Consider the following 25331-nt stretch of genomic DNA (forward strand, 5'->3'; position numbering starts at 1 on the left):
ACAAAGCGTATGCACCACATAAATAGTGCCATTACTTGATAGTGCTGTGCTGTCTCAAAATAGGGTTTACATTGGTTGTAAGTGGTAATGGCCCACCTTGTGGGTGAATTTGCCCTGCGTGTTAAACTCTGTTTGTGGGAGTTCTTCATGTGAAGTGGCAACAGAATTTGGTCCAAACTACCTTGTTTTTTTTTTAAATTAATATTCAAATTGTTGTACGTCTTGTTTTGTGTTGACTGTATTTATATGATAACACAAAAATACTTGTTTTTAAAATAGGTCAGTGTCCCAGAATGGAAATAAATGTGACCCCTGCATGGTGAAGTATAGAAGTATTTCCCATATTTTGTTTAGCTGTCTGACACAGAATGGTGAGAGTGACTGAAAAATGATGCAATGGAAATCAAGAAAGGAGTTTACATAACTGATGTGCTTAACCTTTTGTTCCTCAAATATACATTGCAAAGGCCTAAATAATTTTTTTAACTTGAATACTATAATATGGAAGAGAGACTATCCACTAAATTATGCTGCTCTGGGAATATTTTTCAGTTTGTGTAGATATTTATACACACATCACTGTTTTGATATCCTTTTGACAAGCACTTTAAATATGGCAATGGAAAGCAGGAATATTGTAGACTCTCTCATTTGTGAGAAGAGAGATTACATTATATCCAAGTACATTTTTAGATTGTTCTGGGAAGAAAATTTGAAGTTACATCACATCAAATACATTTGTTAATTTTGTGTTGCTCCTGCTTCAGAAAGGCATGAAAACTCATCTTCCACTTCAGAGGGAAAGGGGAAAAACCTTGGTATCCAAACACTAATTCTGTGAAAAGATCTTAAATGTTTGAGATTGACAAATAGATTCCTTTTTTGGTATTTGGTGTTTATCACCTTTCTTTTCTTAATCTAGAACAGGAGTGTCCAAACTTTTTTCAAAGACGGCCAGATTTGATGAAGTGAACATGCGTGAGGGCCGAGCATTTTGCCTGACATTCTTTGAACCATTAAAATTAAATGCAAATTAACTATTTTATGCAAAGTTTATTGCAAACGGCATACTTTTCATTTCGTCACATGGATGACAAATCTAAACAGGTGTTAAATCACTCTGCCTTTCATATCTGAAGGCCAGATGAAAAAAAAAATCCAGGAAGCTGAAATATGTCAGGAACATTGTAAAGTACATTACATATTATTGGTAATAAAGGTTGTCTGTCAACTTTTAAGTTAAAAAAATATGAACAGGAACATAACACCAAGTATACATGTTGTGTCCAAATATATTTATAACTGATTTAGACCAACTGACATTAACTGAGATTTTACAGTGTATTCATCTCAATACATATGGATTCGTTGGGGGCCATAAAAGATAGATATTGCCAAATTACCTGGGGGGGCCGTATTAAACCGGAACACGGGCCGCAATTGGCCCACGGGCCGGACTTTGGACATGCCTGATCTAGAACAACATAGTTCAAATTTGAGATAAGTGTACATTCACATGACCTTTACTGTAAATTCTAAAATAGAAACAAAATGACAGCTGAACTCCCTTTTCCTAAAACTGACTTTTGTTTTAAATTAAGCAGTGGAAGAAGAGAGATTGACTTTGGTTGATATGTATGCCCACTTAGTTTTTGGTGTGTAATCAGATGGCAATCCAGTGTTTCCACAACTCCTACAACAGGAATTTTAAATCAATGGAATTTTGAGTCTTTATAAAATTGGAAGAGATTAAAAGTATTATGTGCTTCAAACTCTCAAAATAAATAATTAAATGGCTCTAATTCTAAAATGTTTGGCTACTGCTGCTATATTTTATTTAATTTTGATTTTTAATAGCAGTATTGCATATTCTGTGCTATTAATATATTTTTCATTTTATTTTTATTCTAGTTATGATACGTTATTCTATATTCTAAGGGATATTCATATTTTTGGGCATTCTTAATTTAATATCCCATACTAGATTAAGCATCTTTGGAGCTTTTTGTTTTGTATTATTTAAAAAAATAATAATTATAGTACAAGATCATTGTCATTTGAAACTTTAAACATTGTGAAACTGCTCCCTTGAAATCAATATACTTCATTAGTGAAAGCAAGAATTGGTAAACTCAATCAATTTTTAAAAATTTGCTAAACACCTGGAAGAATAAGAACATCTACACACTAAGAACATAACATAAGAACGGCCGTACTGGGTCAGACCAAAGGTCCATCTAGCCCAGTATCCTGTCTACCGACAGTAGCCAGCACCAGGTGCCCCAGAGAGGGTGGACCGAAGACAATGATCAAGCGATTTGTCTCCTGCCATCCCTCTCCAGCCTCTGACAAACAGAGGCCAAGGACACCATTTTATCCCCTGGCTAATAGCCTTTTATGGACCTAACCTCCATGAATTTATCCAGCTTCTCTTTAAACTCTATTATAGTCCTAGCCTTCACAGCCTCCTCTGGCAAAGAGTTCCACAGGTTGACTACACGCTGTGTGAAGAAGAACTTTGTTTTATTAGTTTTAAACCTGCTACCCATTAATTTCATTTGGTGTCCTCTAGTTCTTCTATTATGGGAACTAATAAATAATGAAAAGTTATCAGCCCTCTCCACACCACTCATGATTTTATAGACCTCTATCATATCCCCCCTCAGTCTCCTCTTTTCTAAACTGAAAAGTCGATTCAGAGGCTGCCTTCCCTTGAAGAAAGATTCAGTCCTTGGTCATTCAGTGGCCACTCTCCCTTGCAGGGAGGTGCAGCCTTCTGGTATTTGTCCTCCACCTTCTCTTGTAGGGACTGGAGGTATTCGGCGGCTGCCTTCCCTTGCAAGACATGCAGCCCTCGGACATTCAGCTGCCACCTTCCCTCACAGGGAGGCATGGGCTGAGGCCGTTTGGCAGCTGCCTTCCCTTGCAGGGAGGTGCAGGTTGGGGGCATTTGGCAGCTGCCTTCCGTCGCACAGAGGAGCAACCCTCAGGTATTCGTTGCCAGTATTCCCTCACAGGGAGGCGCAGGCCAGGGGCTTTCAGCGGCTGCCCTTCCTCACAGGGAGGCGCAAGCAAGGAGGGCATTCAGCAGCCACCCTCCCTCATGAAAAAAACATGGGCCTGGGCCATTAGGTGGCTGCCCTTCCTCATAGGAAGGCATGCCCCTTTCACATTCAACAGCCACCCTCCCTCACAGGGAAGCACAGTCCTCACGCATTCAGCAGCCACCCTCCCTTGCAGAGACATTCGTCGGACTACCTCCTTTGCAGGGAGACGTGGGCCAGGGGTATTCAGCAGCTACGTTCCCTCTTAGCGAGGTGTGCGCTGGGGGCATGAGGTGGCTGCTCTCCTTTGCAGAGAAGTGCAGCCTTTGGAAATTTGGCGGACGCCCTCCCTCGCAGGGAGGTGCGGTCCTTGGACATTCAGTGACCGCCCTCCCTTTTCGGTTGGGAGGGCCAGGGGCATTCGGCGACCACCCTTCCTCTCAGGGAAACGCAGCCTTTGGACCTTTGGCAGCTGCCCTCCCTCGTGGGGAGGTGTGGCCCTTGGACATTTGTTTGCCACTCTCCTTCACAGGCAGGCACAGGCCAGATGCATTTGATGGCTGCTCTCCTTTGCAGGTGAGGTGAGGAGAGGTGTACATGGGGGCATCAGGCAGCCACTCTCTCCTGCAGGGAGGTGCGGTCTTTGGAAGTTCGGTGGACACTCTCCCTCGCAGGGAGGTGCAGCTCTCGGGCAGTCAGCAGGCACCCTCCCTTGTACAGAGGCACAGGCCGGATGCATTCAACGGCTGCCCTCCCTTGCAGCTGCCCTTCTTCACAGGGAGGCGTGAACAGTGGCTGTTTGGCAGCCACCCTCCCTTACAGGGAGGCATAACCCTCGGCCATTTGTCGGATTCCCTCACAAGGAGGTTCGGGCCAGAGGTATTCAGTGGCTACCCTCCCTCCCAGGGAGGTGTGCACCGGGACGGCATTAGGAGGCCATTCTCCCTTGCAGGGAGGTGCGGCCTTCCGAAATTCAGTGGACACACTCCCTTGAAGGGAGGTGTGTGGTCCTCAAACATTCAGCGTCCGCCCTCCTTTGTATGGAGGGGCGGGCCAGCGGCATTTGGCGTCTGCCCTCCCTCTTAGGGGGAAACAGCCTTTGGACATTTGGCAACTGCCCTCCCTGGCAGGGAGGCTCAGCCCTCGAGCATTTGGCGGACGTCCTCCCTCGCGGGGAGGTGTAGCCTTTAGAAATTCGGTGGATGTCCTCCCACAGAGGGATGCTTGTCCTTGGGCATCTGGCCACCACCCTTCCTCACAGGGAGGCATAGACCGGGGGCATTCAGCTGCCGTCCTCCCTCATGGGGAAACATGGCCCTTGGGAATTCAGGGGCCACTCTCCTTCAGAGATGCACGGGCTGGGGGCATTTTGCAGCCATCCTCTATCGCAGGGATGCACAATCCTCATTCAGTAGACACCCTCCCTCACAGGGAGGTACAACCTTTTTGCATTTGGTGGCCATCCTCCTTTTCAGGGATGTGTGGCCTAGGGTGCATTGGTTGGCTGCCTGCTCTCATACAGAGTTGCACTCCTTGAGTATTCAACAGCTACCCTCCTTTGCAGGGAGCCGCAGCTCTCAGCTATTCAGCAGCCATCTGCCTTCACAGGAAGTCGTGGCCATTGGCTGTGTGGCGGCTTCCTGTCCTCACAGGGAGTTGCGGCCCTCAGGCATTCCATAGCTGCCCACCTTCACAGGGAGTTGCGGCCATCGGGCATTCAGCAGATGCTCAGCCTCACAGAGAGGCGTAGCCCTTGTGTATTCAGTGGCTGCCTGCCGTTGCAGGGAGGCACTGCCCTTGGGCATTCAGCAGCCTCCCAACCTGAGGCATTCAGTGGTCTTTGGGCATTCAGCAGCCACCCTCCTTCGTAGGGAGGTGTGGTCCTCTGGCATTCGGTGGGTGCCCTCTTTCGCAGGGAGGCATGGGCTGTGGCTATTCTGTGTCCACCTTCCTTTAGAATCTGAAATCTAAATGTTTATTAAAAGAAAGAAATAACTGTTTCAGAGTATAACTGTTAAAGAAATTATATTATATACATCAATCACCAAGTTCTTGATGCAGTCTTTTAACAGATTTAATAAACTACTATCTTGAAAGTGTCTGGAGTGCATTCTTTGTGAAGATGGGTCAACAGATCCTTCTGGGCTCACTGTTCATAGTAAGTATGCTGCTGAGGTCAAGAGCAGGAGTGAAGACAAAAAGGAGGAACCTCCAGGAACCTTTTATAACCTTGCTAATGTGGAGGAAAATCCATTGTTCTCCGGTGTGATACCACCTCCCAAAATGGAACTTGTCCATGTCCTTTTTATTCAAACAGCCAGGCTTACTTCTGGTCTTCAGGTTCCCAGCAGAATTCCTTTGGTGTTTATTGGCAACACTTAAGATCCATTTTCCATGCAACATAGCTATTCATTGAGTAACCACCCCACACAATTGGTGGTCAATGCCCGCTGCAGTTTCCGAGATAGAAAACATTTCAAATCAAGTACAGAACCCATATTCATAACTTTACATGCAAAAATCATACATGTGTATGAGTAGCATAAACAGAATCAGAGTAGCATAAGCTTTCATTAATCCTCATGTAGCCCACAGAATTTGGGGCAAATACACAAGAGTGGGTGCAATACAATACTGTCACAGCCCTCCCTTGCAGTGAAGTGCAGGCTGGGACAGGTTGAAAGGAACTTTGTTGTTCTTCGGGTGTTGTCCTGTGGGTGCTCCACTTAAGATGACGGGTCATCCGTGGAGCCACAAAATCGGAGCTTTTTCATAACAGTTAGCAGTTGGGCTGCACGTGTGGCAGGCAGCTCGCACTGCTGGTGGTTGAGTGCTTTGTGTGAGGCCTGACTCCCCTTCAGTTCCTATTCTACTGTCCTTGGTGGTGGGACAGAGCTCTCTTGCCACTTCAGGCATTCCTCTCTTCACTCTCTCCTGTTGACCTTTTAATTTCATTTAGTTACAAATTACTTTTTGGTTACAGTCTTGCCACTCCAGTACAAGAGGAGGGGAAAAAGGAAGAAGATGAGCTGTTTCCTCAGCTCTGGTCCACACGAACCACTTCAGCGGTGGCTGCTCTGCTCTTCTCTAACCACCCGCACTCCTTAGCACCTGAAAAGCAAAACAAAACAACAACCAAACTTAAAAAGACTGAAGCCAGTAAACTTTACCACAGAAGCTTGCGGATGGTTTAAGCAAGAACCCTTCCCCTTAGCCTCAAACTTTAACAGCTCCCACTATACTGGGCTCTCAGGGCTTTAAAAAGTGCCGCTGCTGTAATGATCCAATGTCAGCCTCTGATGGCCATAGCTGCTGCATAAGATGTCTAAGGGAGTCACACACACCACAGGCGTGCAATCACTGCTGCAGTTTAACTGCCAGGGCAAGAAAGGTCCGGGAGCACAGGCTCCGCATGACCCTCGAGAAGGCTTTGCAGCCTGCCGAGGAACCTCCATTGAGTCAGGCGGCAGAGTTTCCAAAACTCAGATCTGCCTCCCCAACAGCACAGAGGCATTAGAAGAGGAGGGTCTCACCAGCCAAATCACTGCCACTCCATCCATCCCCCAAAGTGAGCAGGGCAGACATGCCAAGCACCTTCAGCACTGCAATGCTGAGACCTGCCTCAGGCACCTATGTGCTCCTCCTCTGCATCAGGAATAGCTCACTGACAAGCCTCGGCACCAAAACAAGCACTTCAGCGGCAGTGAAGGATGCAGAGCCAGCTTCAAAGCGGTCACACGAATCCTTCCTCTCAGCGTGCTGGCTTTTCCGATGCATCCAACATTTCCAATGCAAACCAATGGTCAAAAGTCCCTCCTCTTACATCGAAGAGCGGGGACAAAGAACACACGAAGCTAGACCAATCTGGCAAGAGGGTATACTCCTCGGCCACCTTACAGCTCAGAATAGCAAATTATTCCACCCTTTTAGCCAATCATGATTCTGACAATTACTCCAAATTAGCCAAACTTATGGAATACCTACCAGAATCTAAGAGGCCCATTTTTGGGGCAGTCATCCAGGAAGGGCACGGCATTGCCGCATTGCTCTTGGCAATGGATGTAGCTGACACAGCAGCAAGAGCAACTGCTACAGCCATGGTCATGAGGAGGGCATCATAGCTGCATGCCGCAGGAGTCCCTAAAGAACTCCAAAGTAAGGTGGAGGACCTCCCCTTTGACAAGAATAAGCTCTTTGTGGCCAGCACCAATGAGATTCTACACAGCAGCATGAACTCACACACCACTCTGCGCACAGTAGGCATGTATATGCCACCATACAGATGGAAGCACTACACCCCCTACAATAGACATAAGGACACATATTGCAACCATCCTCAACACAAGTCATATGAATACCATCGCTCCAGACAGCAGACACCAGAGGAAATGCCCACAACTGCTATGCTCTTCTGGTGCCCAGGCTCCTAAGCAGCAAATCTGAAACGTTGGTCGTGGGTCTGCCCAAGCTCCCCGATCATTCAGTGCAACAAAGCCAGAAGCATCTATTCGACCACAGATTAAGTTCCTTACTCCATCACTGGGACACAATAACATCTGACCAATGGGTTCTAGAAATCTTTCATACAGGGTACACAATCCTGTTCACCTCTCTTCCCCCTACCCTGCCCTCTTCCTCTCCAGAATCCCTCTCATGAGATACCTCTCAAGCAAGAAATAGATTGGCTCCTCCAGCTAGGGGCTATAGAGACAGTCCCCGATCTATACCAGGGAAGAGAGTTTTATTCAATTTATTTCCTATCCCAGAAACACACATGGAGCTGGAGACAGATCCTAGACCTCCGCAAGCTAAACAAGTTCCTGCAAAAACAGCGCTTCAAGTTGGTCACACTGGCTTCAATCATCTCAGCACTGGACAAAGGGGACTGGTTCGCAGTCCTTGACCTACAGGATTCATATTTCCACATCTGACAAAGTGGGTCTTTGCCCACGAAAGCTTATGCTCCAACACTTCAGTTAGTCTATAAGGTGCCACAGGACTCCTTGCCGCTTTTGCAGATTCAGACTAACACGGCTACCCCTCTGATACTATTTCCACATCGCAATACATCCTGCCGACAGACACTACCTAAGATTCACCATGGGGGATGATCATTTCCAACAAAAAGTCCTCCCCTCGGCCTATCCTCTCCGGGTCTTTTTGAAGGTCCTAGCAGTTGTTGCAACCTACCTTCTACGTCAAGGGATCATTATCTTCCCATACCTAGATGATTGTCTAATAAAGGGCCACTCAAGAATGGAAACAGCTAGCATGATAGCAAAGACCAAACAACTTTTCAACCTCTAAGGGCTCCTGATAAATGAGCAGAAGTCAACTTTCAACCCAGTCCAAGGGGCATGGCTCAACTCCATATCAACCACAGCGTATTTACCGCAGCAAAGATTAGATATGGTACATGACCTAGTCACCACCCTACTCGTGAAACCCTCTACGATGGTGCATACCTGCCTCCAACTGATGGACCATATGGCGGCCACCACGTATGTGGTCCAGTATGCATTCCTGCACTTCCGGACCTTGCAGCATTGGCTGCCATTGGTTTATATATCATCGCAGCATCCACTGAACAAGCTAGTAGTTGTGCCCAAGCAAGTGCTGGACTCCTTCAAATGGTAGGCATCCCTCCCAACCTACTCACGGGGGTTCCCTTTCTCCAACCAGAACCATCAGTAGAGATCATAATGGATGCCTCACTAGGAGGGTGGGGCACACACCTGAATTACCAGACAGTGCAGGGCAAATGGTTACCTCACGATGCACATCAATCTTCTCAAGCTCAGAGCTGTCAGGAATGCATGCAGACACTTCGTCTTGGCCATCACCAACTGTACCGTTCATATACTTACAGACAACACTACAACCATGTTCTACATAAACAGACATGGTGGAGCTCATTCCCGATCCCTCTGAGGAGAGGCTATCCACCTTTGGAACTGGTGTGTTCAGCACAGGGTCATGTTAATAGCAGCATAGTTAACAGCACAAGGTCATTCACTCCCACCCACGGGCCACAGCATAACAGATTCACTAAGCCTTCCCTCCAGTGCCATTGATTCCCAGAATCCTGAGCAAGATCCACTCAGATGCAGCTCAAGTCATCCTAGTGGCTCCATCCTGGTCCAGACAAACCTGGTTCCTGTACGTGCAGCACATGTCCATTGAGTCACCTTATCCTCTCCCAGAACGCTGGCAGACTACTTCACCCTCAGCCTCAGCCCCTTCATCTCCATGCCTGGCTCCTGTCTGGTTCTGTGGCACTGAATCCAGTATGACAGAGCAGGGGTGATACAGCAGGTTAAAGAGCCTGGTGGAAGGGGAAGGAGGCAGCTCTTGCAAAGAGAGTCAGCAATCCTGGCTAATTAGGGGCAGCTGAGACAGGGCGGCTGCAAAATCAATTAAGGCCCAGGTGAAACTAATTGGGGCTGCCTGGAGGCCTATTTAAGAACTCTCCCTATGGGTGAGGGGAGAGAGAGCTGAGAAGGAGTTTGAAGAACTGAGAGAGTTTGGGGAGCTGTGAAGGAGTTTTGGAGAGTGGAGGAGGAGTTTGAAGAGAGAAAGACACGGGAGGAGCCAAGAGAGCATCATCAACCTTGTTAAAGACTACAGGGAGACGACAAATCTCAAACCAAGTCGAGTGAGCCATATAAGGTGACTCCTAGACTGCGGGACAGTGGGCCGAACAGGGGTCAGGGGCCCTGGAGTGGGACTGATCTTGCCACACCGGTTTCTCTGAACAAGTGCCCTCCTTCATAGCAGGAGGCAATCCACAAGAACAACTTACCTGCAAAAATAGAAATGCTTCTCATCCTGGTGTCACCAGATGCATGTTGATCCTGGCAAAGCTCTACTCCATGTGGTCCTCAATTATTTGCGTGGCTTAAAGAGTGACAGCCTATTTCTTCAATTAAAGCACACCTGGCAGCCATTACAGCCTTCCATGACCACAAGGAGGAGTCATCAGTGTTTGCGCATCCAGTGACTAGAAGTTTTCTCAAAGGACCCTAAACCTCTATCCTCCTCATAGGACCCCAGCGCCATCATGGGACCTAATCCTGGTTCTTGAGTCCAAATTGAGACCCCCCCCCCTCGATGGTCTCATGCTCACTCCTGCCCCTCACAATAAAGGTTCTTTTTCTGGTGGCCATCACATCCACTAGGAGGGTCAGTGAGATAGGAGCCCTAATAGTGGGCCCACCATACACTGTATTTGCCAAAGACAAAGTGACTTTGAGACCTCATTCTGCTTTTCTGCCTAATGTCAGCACCTATTTTCACATCAATGAGCCCATAGTCCTACCTATGTTTTTCCCAAAGCCACACGTCTCCCAGATATGCTATGCTCCATATCTTGGATGTTAGAAGGGCTTCTTTGGCTTTTTATATCGACAGAACTCAAGCATTCTGTAAATCCCTACATCTGTTTGTCTCTGTTGCAAACTACTCCGGGGCAATAACTCGCCACGCAACACATTTCCAAACTGATATTAGCTTGCATACTCCAGTGCCATTCTCTTTGCAACAAACCACTGATAGTAACACCGAGAGCACATTCCACCCATGCTACAGCAACATCTACAGTGTTCGTGAGCAGCATGCCCCTTAAAGACATTTACTGGGCAGGCACCTGGTCATCCAACCACATTTTCTCTAGGCATTATGCCATCATGCCTCAGCTAGCAGCAGAAACAACAGTGGCTACAGCACTTCTATCTTCCACTATTAAGCAGTGACTCCGAGTCCCACTAGCCATAGTGAGTACTGCTTTGTAGTCACCTTAAGTGGAGCACCCACAGAGACAGCACCCGAAGAAGAAAAGGAAATTACTCACCTTGTGCAGTGACAACTGTTCTTCGAGGTGTGTATCCTCATGGCTGCTCCATGACTCTCCCTTCCTCCCTGCTACTTGGAGTCCAATTGTTCTGTGGTAGACAAAGAACTGAAGGGGGGAGTTGGGCCACGTGCAAAGTGCTCAACTGCCAGCCGCGTGAGCCACCTGCTGTGCATGAGTGACCCGACTGCTGAGAAAAAGCTCTTAAGTGGAGCACCCACTCCCGTCACTTTAAGTGGAGCACCCACAGGGGGACACACCTCAAAGAAAAGTCATCACTACATAGGGTGAGTAACTTCCTTTCCTTGTGCCCACAATATTAAACTGATGCCTAACAGATGTAGGTTCAGTTTCTAGATCTGGCACAGGTTTCTATGGGCAAGTCATCCTACCCTTCTGTGTCTTGACTTCATGTCAGACAAAAAGGAACCATAATACATACTCTGTGTTGAAGTGGAAGGTGCTTAGGGCAAGAACTGTCTGTCTGTGTTTGTGCACAATGGGATTTTGATCTCCTTCAGGCGAGGAGGCGCCACAAATAATAATGCAATCATAATTGTCTTGTCTTCCTATGTCCTTGGGCACCATTCAGATCTCCAACCCATCATCCAGCCCTCCCTCCAACCTTGAACACATTTCTCTTCTCCTTCTTTCTCTTGTCATCTGTATTCTGTTCTTACCTAGGCACCAGCCACTCAAGTTAGGATTTAGGCCATAGTGTCTAATTCTGCATTTATTTTCCTAGCATCCCTGATGACAAGGTGTAAGCATGAGGGCAAATTGTTTGTCCACTTGCTTTATCTTTGCCACTCTTCATTGCAAAAGTGAGCTGCAGACTCATTGGGCAAGTTCCTCTCCAGCACACATCCTCTCTTCTGAGACCTCCTACAGATTCCTCTCTTCATTCCAATAATCTGCAGAGAGCAATGAAATGACAGAAAGGGACAGGTTTATCCTGCCCCCATCACAATGGAATGTAGCTCTGTGCTTCACAGACCAACCCTGTTCTATTCTACTCAGTTGTTTCAGCATTGGGCTACAGTGGCCCTGTATAATATTTATTGTGACTGGGTTTGCTTGTCTGGTTTCACATTACAAGTGACTCCTTAGTGCTGATAGCAGATTAGAAGGCAGAACATGCTGTAATGCAAACACGATGAATGCAAGGTTAAGTAGGACACTAGGATTAATGAAAATTGTATGGGATCTGCAATTATTTCATGAGCCTCATTTCTAGCAAAAGTTGATAGGCATATGTGAGGATACCTTGGCCCTCTCTCTTTTTCTTTTGTTCTCTCCTACTCTCTTCTTTCCTTCCTTCTCTTCATCTCACTCTCTTCTCTAATGGCTACTAGAAACGGAAGTAGCATCCTTTGGAGAGTCACTTGAGCCAGTGCACAATGAAACACGATCAGCACTTATCTGACCTGCAGTGGTTATGTCCAAATGGGTCCTTGATCAAGTAGGGCTTGATCCAAACCCAATTAAAATTAATGCGAATTTTTCCATTCATTCAGGCCCTTCATCTAGTCCCTATGGGCCTCCTGAGGCTAAACAACTCACTTTATTGATTCAAAGAAGTGATTACTATTTTTACTCCTGGTAGGTCTGCAGAACCAGTCCAATGAAAGGAGAAGAAGTTGGCATTTAGTCTGGCTGGTGCATTGCCAACTGAGCATTAGCAAAGTTCCAATCACAGAATATTGCAAAGTGTGGATGAAAGAGGTAAAACCAACCCAGCTTGCACTGCAGGGCAGTAAGGGAATATCATCATCATTTTACTTGTGATTTGAGGAGATTGGTTTTCAAGTCATTGAAAGATGATAAACTTGGAAGTTTGTGATGCTCCTTGCATAGAATCCCTTTGCAGGGCAGAATCACTTTTTTTTATAAGTAGTAAACAGGTCCTTGGGTCCCTACTGAAATAAACTGGTACAGCATGCATGTTGAACAAAGAAGCAAAAAACAGGACTATGTAGCACTTTAAAGACTTACAAGATGGTTTATTAGGTGATGAGCTTTCATGGGCCAGACCCACTTCCTCAGATCAAATAATGGAAGAAAATTGGCACAACCATATATACCAAAGGATACAATACAAAAAATGAACACATATGAAAAGGGCAAATCAAATTTCAGAACAGAAGGGGAATGATGGGGGGAGGTAAATGTCTGTGAGCTAATGATATTAGAGGTGATAACTGAGGAAACTATCTTTGTAATGGGTAAGATAATTAATGTCTTTGTTTAGACCTAGGTGAAAAGTGTTGAATTTAAGTATGAATGACAGTTCAGAGGATTCTCTTTCAGGTCTGGTGTTAAAAGGTCTTTGAAGCAGGATGCAGGTAATGTTTTCATTGACATTTTTCCATGGGGGAAAAACCCAATTTTCATTTTGGTCTTTAAAAGCCATTTATCTAGTCATTCTCTCTGAAGCACCTGGTACTATCTGCTCTGTTCATCCCTGAAGCATCTGGCATTGACTGCTGCCAGATGACAGGATGCTGGACGTTTGGCCTGGCCACTCTGGCCCTTATGATCTTATGTTCTAGTATTATTTTGCCATGGTAAGTGAGTTCTAGCATCTCTTGTAACTGGAGTTCCCCAAATACACAGGTGCCAACAACTTTGTATCATGGATACTGTTGCCCCGACAATGAAGCTCTGGAATTCCCTATCTCCTGGATACTGTTGTTATGGTAACTGAGGCCTGAGTAGTAACTTTCCCTCCTCCTCAACCTCCTGTCCCCCTTTCCATGCTGAGACCCACCCAGACCAGGAGTGTGCACTATATGGCCCCAACAGCTTTGCACATTCCATCATGGCACTTAGGGGCAGGCACTGCTGCTGCTACTGTGGATAGCCTCTCTGTGAGTCGGGTGTGGGAGATTATAATGCCCCGATACAAGGAGCAGACATGTCCAACTGCACAAGAGAACAGGGGCGGCAGGTTTGTATAATTTTTGGTGGTTCCCCATTAGCCATGCTTCCTGACCCCCGTTAGCCAGGCCTCTGGAGGTAACACGCTTGGGGCAGGGCCTGGGGAGAGACCCAGCTCCAAATATTGGTGGAGCAGGGCCCCCGGCTCTGAATATTGCTGGAGCATGGGCACCACCAGTCCATATAACTTGCCGCCCATGCAAGAGAGTATGGGTGGTGGAACCCCTGCATTCAGGTGCATGAGCTAACATGGGAGGGGTGCGCTTACCATGCTCTCTCCACATGGTAGCAGGGGCGATTTGCCACACCCTGGTGCATAGGCTAGCATGGGAGAGGGATGAATGTGCTGTGCCCACTGCACAGGTAAGTAGGAGGGGGCGGGCAACTGAGCACACCCTCATGCACCAGGAAGACAAGGGAAAGGGGGGATGAGGGGACTGAGCATGCTCCAGCGAGTGAGGGCAGGGAAGAGGGGAGCAGCTGTCTCGCGGTGCATGGGACAACAAAGGGGGGGGCTTTTCCCCCCGCTGTACGGGTGAGCAGGCAGGGCTGTCCCTACGCAGACGCGAAATACGCAGCTCCGCGGGGCCCCCACCCCCGTGCAGCCCCAAGCGATACGCGCTGCGGGGCTCCGCCCTTCCCCCTCCCGCACGTGCTCCTCTCGGCCAGCAGAGGGCGCCCTGCTGCCAGACGGGCCAGAGCCGAGCTCGCCGCGCCGCTGTAAGGCAGCCCCAGAGCAGCGCTGGAGCCCGGCCACGGGGAGTGGGGAAGGGGAGCCGCGGCCCCGCCACAGGCAAGGGAAGGCGCCGGAATGGGGCGAGAGCCGGGCGGCAGGGAAGCAGCTGGACCTGGGTAGAAGCGGGGGGAGGGGGGAGTTGCGTGGGGCCCCGCCATACTTCCTCAGGACAAGCCCTGCGAGCGGGGGAGGGGCGGCCGCGCGAGGAGGACAAGGGAAAGGGGCCGCGGGGCGGTTGCCGAGCGGCCGTTTTTCGGCCGAGCAGGCCGGTGATCGCGCCTTCCGTCCGGTGAGAAACACCCCGAACGTACCGGGCCTGTAACATGTCCGGTGCCCTCTGTCTTCAGCGGAGGGGAGGGCGCGGGGGCGTTTTCCCGCGGCTGGCGGGGAGGGCGCGCGGGGATTTAAAGGCGCAGCGGCCTCTCTTGGTTTGTTTTGCTCAGCCCGTTTCCCCCCTGCGTGTGTGGGATGTTTTGTGACGGTATCGGGCAACCCCCAGCTGCCTCTGAGCCGCGGCCAGGCTGCTCCAGTGCGGCCTGTCAGTGCTTCCGGAGCAAGCAGGGCTTAGGCCTCGCAATGCCCAGGGCTCCCTGTCTGTGTGAAGCCTCCTTCCCAGGGTGCCTGCAGGCAGGCGATGGCTCAGCTCTTCGAGGCGGCTGCTGTTCTTTCCACCACAGCGTGGCTGGCAGAACGCGCAGAGCCCTAGCTGCCTTGGGGTGGCCTGGTCCCAGGGCTCCTCACATGGGGCATGATGGAGCGCTGTGAACAGGGCCTCAGACCAGTCTCCTCTCTCCAGGCCTGAGCCCAGAGATTGGCAGAGAAGGAAAGCTCCCAGGTCTGTGCAGACACTATGGCCTAGGCATGAATCAGGGTCAGAGACAGTAACCAGTGCCAAGCTCTTTTGACTTGCTTTGTTACAGGCACCAGTGAAGAAGCTGCTGGAGGCTGGAGCACAAGTTTTCAGATTCTAGCAGGTAACAGTGTCTGCCCTCTCTTCCCAGTCCTGGCTACTTGCTCCCTTGCCAATAAACCTGGCCTCGCTAGTCTCCAGTGTAAAGGGGCACTAGTCTGGTCAAAGGAAACTCCCTAGAGCAGGGGTGTCCAAACTTTTTTCAAAGAGGGCCAGATTTGATGAATTGAACATGCGTGAGGGCCGACCATTTTGCCTGACATTCTTTGAACCATTAAAATTAAATGCAAATTAACTATTTTATGCAAAGTTTATTGCAAACGGCATACTTTTCATTTCATCACATGGATGGCAAATCTAAACAGGTGTTAAATCACTCTGCCTTTCATATCTGAAGGTCAGATGAAAAAAAAAATCCAGGAAACTGAAATATATGTCAGGAACATTGTAAAGTACATTACATATTATTGGTAATAAAGGTTGTCTGTCAACTTTTAAGTTCAAAAAATATGAACAGGAACATAACACCAAGTATACATGTTGTGTCCAAATATATTTATAACTGATTTAGACCAACTGACATTAACTGAGATTTTACAATGTATTCTTCTCAATACATATGGATTCGTTGGGGGCCATAAAAGATAGATATTGCCAAATTACCTGGGGGGCCATATTAAACCGGAACACGGGCTGCAATTGGCCCGCGGGCCGGACTTTGGACATGCCTGCCCTAGAGCAAACCCCTAAGTGCACTAGGCTTTCCTAGGGAGCAAAGCCTGTTCCTTTCATTCAGGTTTGACTCCGCAGCTGATTCCCTCTTGTAATTGCTCAGCATCAAAGAGGCTGGGGTCTTTGGCTATGCAAGTGGGCTACAGCTGCCCACTCTTTCAGGCTTAGCATCTAGTGTCATCTTCACCTGGTGCTGCCCCAGACCTTGCTTGGTGATTGGAACTAGGGATGTTAAGAAAGTGGGTAATTGGGTAACCATGCATCTGCTGAAAATCTCAGCGGTTACACGAACCCACAGCACAACTAGCTCCCCAGGAGCCAGTGCACACTACAAGCTGGATTTTAAGCTGGCTCCTGGCACGTACTGGCTCCTGTCTACCAGCCCCACTCCTGGCAAGCTGACATTGCCCACATTGCTGCCTCCGATATAGAGCCTGCAGCGTGGGGTAGCAGCCAGCTCCTCGGAAGCGAGGTGGGAGCCTGCATGTAACTTTACATCGTAAATGATAAGCCCAAGTTTATCGGTTAACTGTGTGAGCAGTTATCTTATTTCAGCCCTAATTGGAACCTGAGCTTGGCGTAGCAATTGGGTTTATTTCCTTTCTGTTTGTGAGGGGTTCTCTGTTAACCCAGCATTGTGGACTAGCTTGATGCTTTTGGCAGCATTGCACACCAGCCGAACACTTGGCTGGTGTCTCTGGCCTCAGAGATCAAGGAAAGCCAGTGGGAGACTGTCTTGGAGTTGCGACCTGCTCTCTCTCATCTCAGCACTGTGAGTGCCCAGAGCCAGAAGGTGATGCACTGTGTGGTTCAGGAGCTGCAGGCTAAAGTGTGAATTTTTCATCTGGCCCTCGAGTCAAAGGAGGAGTGATTGGAGTGCCCAGCAGGTTCTGGGAAGTACCGCTGCTTTTTACTGATTTGTCACTCCCCCATCTCCCATCCTTCGGCAGCTGAGCATCACTTCTAGGACTGTAGCCCCAGCTACCCCCAGAGCCAGCCCTGTCAGCCAGAACATAACATTACACCAGGTGGCGATTCCATACACACAGGGTGTCTTCTCAGCCCAGCCATCACCCCTCAGCAAGACTGGGGGGAGGGGTCCCCTTATCATCCCCTTGATCCCAGGCAGAACTGGTGGGTGATGCATTGTTCTTTTCCCATGTATGGTCCTGAGGCTGGGTGCTTGTGAGGATGGGTTGAAGCAATGGGGGTTGAACTAAGCCCAATGTCTGCTGGACAGTATCCTCCAAAGATGGGTCATCCTGGTGAGCAGAGCTTGGTTCCCCCTGAAGGCAGGGTTCCCCCTGAGAGCACAGCTATGCAGTTCCTGTTCGATCTGCTCTGTGCCCTATGAAGAGACTATCTGGCTCTTGCTCTCATAGCTCTGACTGTCAGCACTAGCTGGAAAGCCTGGAATCCAAGCTCCAGGCAGAGATTGATGTCTGAGGTGCATACATTGACAAGCTGAACCAGACCCTGTGAATCAGATTTCAGGTGAGTAGGCACCAGAACTGGGTTAGGAATGAACTCCAGAGCAGAACTGATCTGGGACAAGCACCAAGCAGGCTCTGATTCTAAAATGCAAGAGAATTGGGTAATTTTTTTCCATATCCTGAGGCAGGTGAACAAGCTGAGGGAGCTACTCCTTGGGACACAGAGAGACAATCAAGACTAAGTAAGGGGCAGGACCTAGGGTGACTCAGCCACCAAATGGGGGTGTCTGTCTGCAGGGGCCCTGGCTGCCTTGTCCCCTCACTGGAGGCTGCAGGAGTCAGTGCTGTTGCTCTGCTCATTCTCCCTCTCTGGCTGCTAAGCAATGGAAATTCCAGCTCTGGGGTTTGCCCTGCTCCTCTTCACCTGCCCAACCCTGTAGTTCTCCTTTGCAAATGAGAATCCAGGAGGTGAAACTCCATCAGACCCAGATGATGCCGAGGAGTCATGGGGCAATGCAAGAAAAGATCAAAGAATTGAGGCCAAAGAGGGCTCTCCCTACAGCTGTGTATTGTTGACAAGGCACTTAGCATGGCTACCTGACAGCCAGCCAGGATGGTCCCCCAACACTCCTACCGCTCAGCCTGTTTCCACACCAGCATGCATAAAGTCCTGGGAAGAGCAATGTACCGTGGGCATGGGCCCAGCCCATTCCCACCTGAAAGCACTGCTGGTGAGGCTGCCTTCAGCAGGGCCTGCTTTAGCTGCAGAGGTCTGGTGAAGGACATGTGCTGTGGCCACTAGAGCAGCAATGTGACTGCTATGTTAGGACTGAAGAACCAGGAGCATGATGGCATTGCGGCCCAGGGAAGGGTTCCACCATCCCATTTAGCTGCTGTCCCTGAGGGGCTCCCCACCCGCTGCCTCATGCTGAGGACAGTAAGTGTCTTGTTGCCGTGACTGAAACAGCCACTTCTGTCACCCAACTGCTCCCTGCTCTGCCTTCTGTAGTCAGGAAGGCTTGGGGCCTGGTAAGGCCTAGACACTAACCCTGGCTGGCAGGCCAGAGCCATTCATACAGCTCCCTGTCCCTCAGAGGTAGGGGGGGCTCTCTCCTGGGGCTCCCTAACAGGATACCTGCCTGGGTAGGTGCTTTGCTGCCATGAGCTCTTCCTGACAGCCAGCTGCCCCTGACTGGCTGGAGTTCATTCCCCGGGTTCTCCGTAGGGTTGCCTGGTGTTCGGTTTTGAACTGGACAGTACGGTATTTGAGCTTTCTGTCTGGGACACAAATTGAGAAAATACCGGACATATAAATGTCTGGTATTTTCTAATTAAGTTTTTTTATTATCATGTTATGACATGACTTGTGCATGATAATTTTCACTCACTCTCTAGACCTGTGCTATGTGCTACTATGCCGATTGGCCACTTGGATACCAGTTTCAGTACGTAGTTGTGTATTGCCTGGCTGGTAGACATGCTCACACTTTATGAACGTGTCTACCAGCCAGGCAGTACGCAACTACGCAGTAGTGCTGAATATTTTCCTTTTTATAAATGTACAATTCACGACAGTGTTGTCCGTTGTCTAGCTTTCATCTTTCTCGTATCTCGCAGCGCTCTTTTAAGGTAAGGAATATTTGGCAGCTTTATCAAAAATGGCTAGCTGCCTTAAATCAAGAATTTTTTGTATTTAATTTAGGATCTTGATATCCATAATGAGTAATGAAGAAGATGAAGATAAAACTTACCTACAGGAAATTAAACAAGAGGCACCGACACCTTCAACCTCCAGTGCAACACCTCCTAAGAAAAGAAGAAGAATGTGCCATTACAATTCAAACTGGGAAAACCAATTTTCTTGGGTTGTCATGGATCATAACGACAAAGCTAAAGTCAGATGTAAATTGTGCAATGCATCCTTGATTATAGCGTATGATGGTGTTAAGGCATTAACACAACACGCTAACTCTACTAAACATGTGAAAAATGTGCAGGCTGCTGCTGCTTTCCAGAGAATGAGCTCCCTCTTCCTCATCCAAGACAGTGCACAAAGTGAACAAGTAACTGTTGCGGAGTTGACTCACATTTACCATGGAGTGAAGCATCACATTTCTTTTCTTGCTCAAGATTGCAGTGTCAAAGTTATGAAACAAGTACTTCAAGATTCTGAAATTGTCAAGAAAATGACAGCTGGACGCACAAAAGCTTCTGCTGTTGTTAATAACGTTTTGTATCCTTTCTCAATAGAGCTGCTTCTAAATGATTTAAAGAATTGCATGCCGTTTTCGGTTGCCACTGATGCATCTAACAAAGGAAATCACAAATTCTTTCCTGTGGCTGTACAGTATTTTACCCCTCAAGAAGGACTATGTTTCAAAATCTTAGATTTTTATGAAAATGCATTTGAAGATTCGCAGTCCATAAAAGATCAATTGTGTCATGTGCTGAATGAAAAAGGACTATCATGGACAAATGTTTCAGCATATGGAGTATACAACTCTTCAATGAATTATGGCGTAAACAATTCAGTTTTTCAAAAGTTAGCCGAGCAAGAGAATGAAAATATTATTGCAGCTCACTGTATTAATCACATTTTGCATAACTGTGCCAAATATGCTTTGAAAGTTCTATCTTTTGACATTGAAAACTTAGTTTTAAAAGTGTTTGCAGAATTTTCTAACTCAGCTGAAAAACCAGAAGAGTTGAAAGATTTTTTTGAATTTTGTGAGGTTGAGTTCCACGAAGTCATGAGGAATGTTCCAACTCGATGGCTTAGTTTGTTTAATGCAATCAAGCAATTGCTGTTGAATTGGCGACCACTAAAAGCTTATTTTCTTTCACTTGGCTCTGATGACTGCCATGTGGCAATATGGAATATTATTTCTGATCAGGAAGACGAAATGGCAAGTGATGAACAACCAACTCTCTCTGAGCTGTATCTTTATTTCACTCACTATTTCATGTCACAATTCCAAGATACCTTGCTCAAATTGGAAAACCAATCAACACTTTCTTGTGACCTTTATTTGATCATGGAAAAATTCCGAAATTCCTTGAGAAAAAAAATTGATGATAAGTTTTTCGGTATGAAAATTACATTCGCATTGGGGAAGGACCAGTTACCAGTTCATGTAGTCAATAAATTTACCTCTGAAGCACTGAATGTGTACACGAGAGCCCTCAAATATCTGGAGAAGTGGTTTCCTTTTGAAAATTCACCATATTGCGCTTTGAGTGCTTTGAGTTTGGCTAATCGTGAGAAATCTCCTTCTTTCGATGAAATAATTCAAATCTGGATGATGTCACCATGGAAAAAAGAGCTCCCTCCAAATTCTCTTTATGAGGAAGTATGTGCCTTGGACATGATGTTCACTTCCCTTGAGGGAACAACATCTCTTGATAAGTGGAAATATTTTTTCAGCAAAGAACCTGCTGCTTCAAATTTATTAAAACTGGTTCAATATTCTGTTTCAATTCCTGTGTCAAATGCCGGTGTGGAAAGAATTTTTAGTGTCATGGGTAATCTATGGACCGATGAACGCAACAGATTGAGTGTTGAGTCAGTAAGAAGCCAACTTTGTGTTTTTTTTAATATACCTTTCACTTGTTTGGAAGCAAAAGATGAATTTTTGAAAAATAAAAAATTGATAAATGCCGCACAATCTAATGTAAAATATACAATGTAATGTAGACTGTCATTTGTAAACTTCCCATATCATGTATATATTTTTTTGGGTCGACAAATTTTTATCAAGTATGTCCGGTATTTTTGTTAAAACCATCTGTCAACCTAAGTTCTCTGCTACTTGCCAAGGGACCATTCATAGCAACTATCCGAGAGTACCTGGTACAACAGCCTCTGCTGCTGCTCAGAGCAGCCAGGTTCCTTACCTCTGTTCCTTTGGGCTTGGCATAGGGGAGAGGAAGCAGAATCCTGTTAAGACATGAGCCTGCTGCCATCCCATCACTACTTCCTTCCTCTCCTTTCCTTTCCTTGGCTGGGGGCCATTCCTCTGCCTGCTGTTCCACAACTAGTACCCAGCCCTGTCAATCACAGCAGGAGCCCTGGGACTGCGAATAGCACATGTGTGAACCCTGCATGGCTGGGATCATCTAGTTTGGCCTCAGAGTTAACTACTGTTCTTGGGCTACGTCTATACTGAAGCCTTCTTCTGCAAAAGCATATGCAAATAAAGCGCAGAGTAGAATATAACCATGCTTCATTTGCATAATTAATTAGCAACCGTTTTTGCACAAGAGGCTTTTTGTAGATGGCTCCTTTTTCCGCAAAACCCCTCTCTTGCGCAAGAGCCATTCTAGGACGGCCCCATTCCATGTGTGGTGGGGTGAGGAGGTGCCCTACAGGCTGACTGCTGGCTCTTGGCTCAGGTCTCCCATCAGCAGGGAGAAGTTGTGAATCTAGGTACGGAAGAGCCCTCCCCCTCTCCTCCCCCCACAGTTAAGCAGTGCTGGATAGTGTATGCCAGGCAGGGTGTATAGTTCTAAACTTCCCGTTAGCTAAGAGAAATCATTCACTGCTGCACAATGGGAGATTGAGTGGAGGAGATTTGGCAGCAGGTTCCTGGAAGAGGGAAAGGCAGGCTCCGGATGGACCTGGCAGCTATTGCCGGGCCCCCCCGGGGCCTGGAGATTGTGAGTTCCTGGCCTTCTGGCCCAAGAGCAACTTGGTGGGATGGTCCATGAAAGTGCCAGGCACTTCAAGTTTGAGGGCCTCAGGCCTCCCATGCTTAGTCTAAGGGGAGGGGAGGGAGTACCCTGGCAACCAGGCTCTATGCTCCTTCCCTGCTTCTCACATACTGGTTCATGTGCTACAGTCCACAAATATTCTCTATTTAGGCCCTGGCTCTCCTGGTGGGTGCAGCAGTTCCTGCGACCTTGTGTCCCCAGCCCATAGCCATGCCCAGTTAGCAGGGTGGGAAATGCCTGAGCAGGGATCCTGCCTCCCTTTGCAATGGACAGGACCTTGATTTTCCCTGCATGTCCTGCCCCACTAGTTTGTTCCAGCTGCTGGATGGCAGGGAGGGGACAAGGTCCCTACGTACAGCACTGTCCTATTCCTCCTGCTCAGCTCTTGGCAATGGTCCTCTGTCCTCCCTGTGTGTGAGAACTCACCCCAGGGGCTGTGCCATAGCTATCCCCAAGAAGGGTGGGAACTCCTTCCTTGGGAATTTCCCCATAGCCTCTTTCTGTTCCCCACTTAATAATAGCCACATACTGTGCCAGTTCTGAACTCTTGCCCATGGGTCCTACTTGGGAATTTTAATTGACTCATTGCCCCCTGTTGCTGCTGCCCCCCTTGGGAACAGCTCCATGGATATCTGCTTTATATCTGTGAGTGTCTGTGGATCATTTTTGCAGGCGCAGATGCAGATACCAATTTTGTACCTGTGCAGGGCTTTAAATATAAATGCTGGTGTATTTCCCTGCATTCCCTGCACTATGAGGTCATCTGGATTAGCAAGCCTACATTTTTTAGTTGTGAATCATGCAAAATAATTCAACACCGAGAATTTTTAAAATGTACTGTTCACAACTCTTTCATAGGAATATAAGACACAAATTCTTTCAATTAACTGGAAGAGATTTTGCATTAGAGATTATGTATTTACTTGTAAACTTTGCAATTTACGGAATGTATAATATGTCAAAGCAACTCTCATCCTGTATCCTATTTTAGGTAACTGTATAAAACGTCCCATAATCAGAAATCTACTTTTCCACTCACACTTTATTATATTTTGGAGTTATCACTGTGGAGCACCCACAACTCTGAAGAAAATAGCAGATTCATGAGATGATTTAGATTTATTTTAATAATTGCAATTAGGCATGATTCCAAACACCTGATTTTCCTTTGCTGCTTTTAATTGTTTGCTTGTTATAGAGAGTGCTGCTTTTCTATTTAAATAATTTTTCTTTCTGTTGTTAGGAGATTTACAGATTTCAGAATATTCTCTCTCCAAACTATTTATGAAATATAAGCAACAATGGTATATGTTAATACTAAGGAAACACTCTCCATTGGTGAGTTATGAATAGTCTCAGCTAAATTCAACTTTGTTTTAATTTTAATATAACATTTGTAATTTCTTTACTTTGTATTAGTGTAAATGTTTTTAAATGTATGACCAAGGAAAAAAAATAAACTGATTAAAAGCAGACTCTGGCTTTAGTGCTGTTGGAAATAAGCAGTTGCCTCAGTTTCCTGCTTCTGTTACCATTTTTTGTTTTTTCTCATTAGATCAATATATGGTTATGTATGGACATTCCAAGATGGGCTTTTAAAACCTTGTCACTGATTAAAATGTGATTAATGGGAATGGAAAGGTATTACTCTAGGTATTTTTCATGTCAAATCAACAAACACAAACGTTCACTGACATCTATTTCTGCCAAGTCTGAGGGTAGAGCTCAAAAGGCCAAATGACTTCAGATAATAGTCTCAGAGGGGCAGTTGTGTTAGTCTGTAACTAAAAAAACTTAAAAAACAACAATGATCACGTAGCACCTTACAAACTAACCAAAAATATATAGATAGTGTCATGAGCTTTTGTGGATACAACCCACTTCTTCAGATAGCAAATATGGAGCAGGAAGCACAGAGGTTGAATTATAAAGCAGAAAAGGGGGGAGGGAGGGAGGAAAAAACCTGTCAATTAAAGTGTCTGTGTTAAATTAAACTAATAGTGTAGGCTGTAAATGTCCGATACTTAGCTTTGGATGTCACTTGGGTGTTGAATATAGTGGCCCATACAGTTCATGTCTTTGTTGAAGCTATGAGAGATGGTATCAAATTTGCATATGATGGCCAGTTCTGCAGACTCAGTCTAGTTGACTACTGAAATTACTTTGTAAGAGAATAGCCATCTGCTTGGGGAAGAGGGGCAGGCATGGGTTGGACTCGAACCTACAATTCCTGGCTCCAGAAGCTGATGACATAGCCAGTAAGACACCCCATCTCCCTATGTTCAGGTGATGCTTTGTCATTGGATAGCTCGTGATGCTATCCATATATTTTTGATTAGTCTCTAAAGTGCTACAAGGACCATTGTTGTTTTTTTCAAATAATAGGTGCACTTCGGTATTGTAGAAATAAAATACTTGATGCTGTTAGTCTAAGAAAAGTCAAACAGGTTAACACTTGTATTTGACACTTGCTCATTCATTAATACATTTAATCCAATACATTGTATGAATATTAAAACAAACAAAAAACCCCCCACTAAAACCTTAACAATGTTTGTTGTGTAATCCACCTAGTATAGTGTTGAAGGGGGAGCACTGCAGGTTCTTCAAAGAAGAATCTATCCACAACTTCAGTTTAATATATATGTATATTAAATACAACCGGGCTCCACATTTAAAGAAAGATGTGGAGAAATTGGAGGGGGTCCAGAGAAGAGCAACACAAATGATTAAAGGTCTAAAAAACAGGAACTATGAGGCAAGGCTGAAGGAATTGGGCTTGTTTAGTTTGGAAAAGAGAAGACTGAGAGGGGCATGATAGTGGTTTTCAGGTTTCAGGAGGGGGGAAATTGTTCTACTTGCCTCTGAGGATAGGACAAGAAGCAATGGGCTTAAACTGCAGCAAGGGAGGTTTAGGTTGGAAGCTGCTCTGTAGCAGCAGCTTCTGTCGGGGGGGGGGGAGGGTCTGAGCTCCCTG

The 25331-nt window shown here is 46.7% G+C and overlaps 1 protein-coding gene and 1 long non-coding RNA gene across 11 annotated transcripts; one reads left to right on the forward strand and one right to left on the reverse strand.

Moving 5' to 3' along the window:
- Positions 1–1040: 1040 nt before the first annotated feature.
- On the reverse strand, positions 1041–15020 carry LOC112547175 (uncharacterized). 4 transcript variants are annotated; one of them, XR_012901392.1, is made up of 5 exons: positions 14881–15020; positions 11574–11807; positions 10894–10984; positions 9208–9997; positions 1041–6155 (listed from the first exon to the last, which is right to left on the reverse strand). It is a non-coding gene; the product is annotated as an uncharacterized LOC112547175 (long non-coding RNA). The 4 variants fall into 4 exon arrangements; XR_012901393.1 differs by having other exon boundaries at positions 9195–9997; XR_003090919.2 differs by lacking the exon at positions 9208–9997.
- LOC102463496 (uncharacterized) lies at positions 13825–23856 on the forward strand. 7 transcript variants are annotated; one of them, XM_075920503.1, is made up of 4 exons: positions 14478–14626; positions 15490–15543; positions 17594–17705; positions 19347–23856. In XM_075920503.1, exon 4 carries the CDS (start codon positions 19363–19365, stop codon positions 21331–21333), a length of 1971 nt encoding a protein of 656 aa, XP_075776618.1. In that variant the 5' UTR covers positions 14478–14626; positions 15490–15543; positions 17594–17705; positions 19347–19362; the 3' UTR covers positions 21334–23856. The 7 variants fall into 7 exon arrangements, with proteins under 7 accessions (XP_075776621.1, XP_075776618.1, XP_006131601.1 ...); XM_075920505.1 differs by lacking the exon at positions 14478–14626 and adding an exon at positions 14712–14858; XM_075920506.1 differs by lacking the exons at positions 14478–14626; positions 17594–17705 and adding an exon at positions 13825–13843.
- Positions 23857–25331: the final 1475 nt, after the last annotated feature.

This window comes from Pelodiscus sinensis, chromosome 2, assembly GCF_049634645.1.
Source record: "Pelodiscus sinensis isolate JC-2024 chromosome 2, ASM4963464v1, whole genome shotgun sequence".
NCBI lineage: Eukaryota > Metazoa > Chordata > Testudines > Trionychidae > Pelodiscus > Pelodiscus sinensis.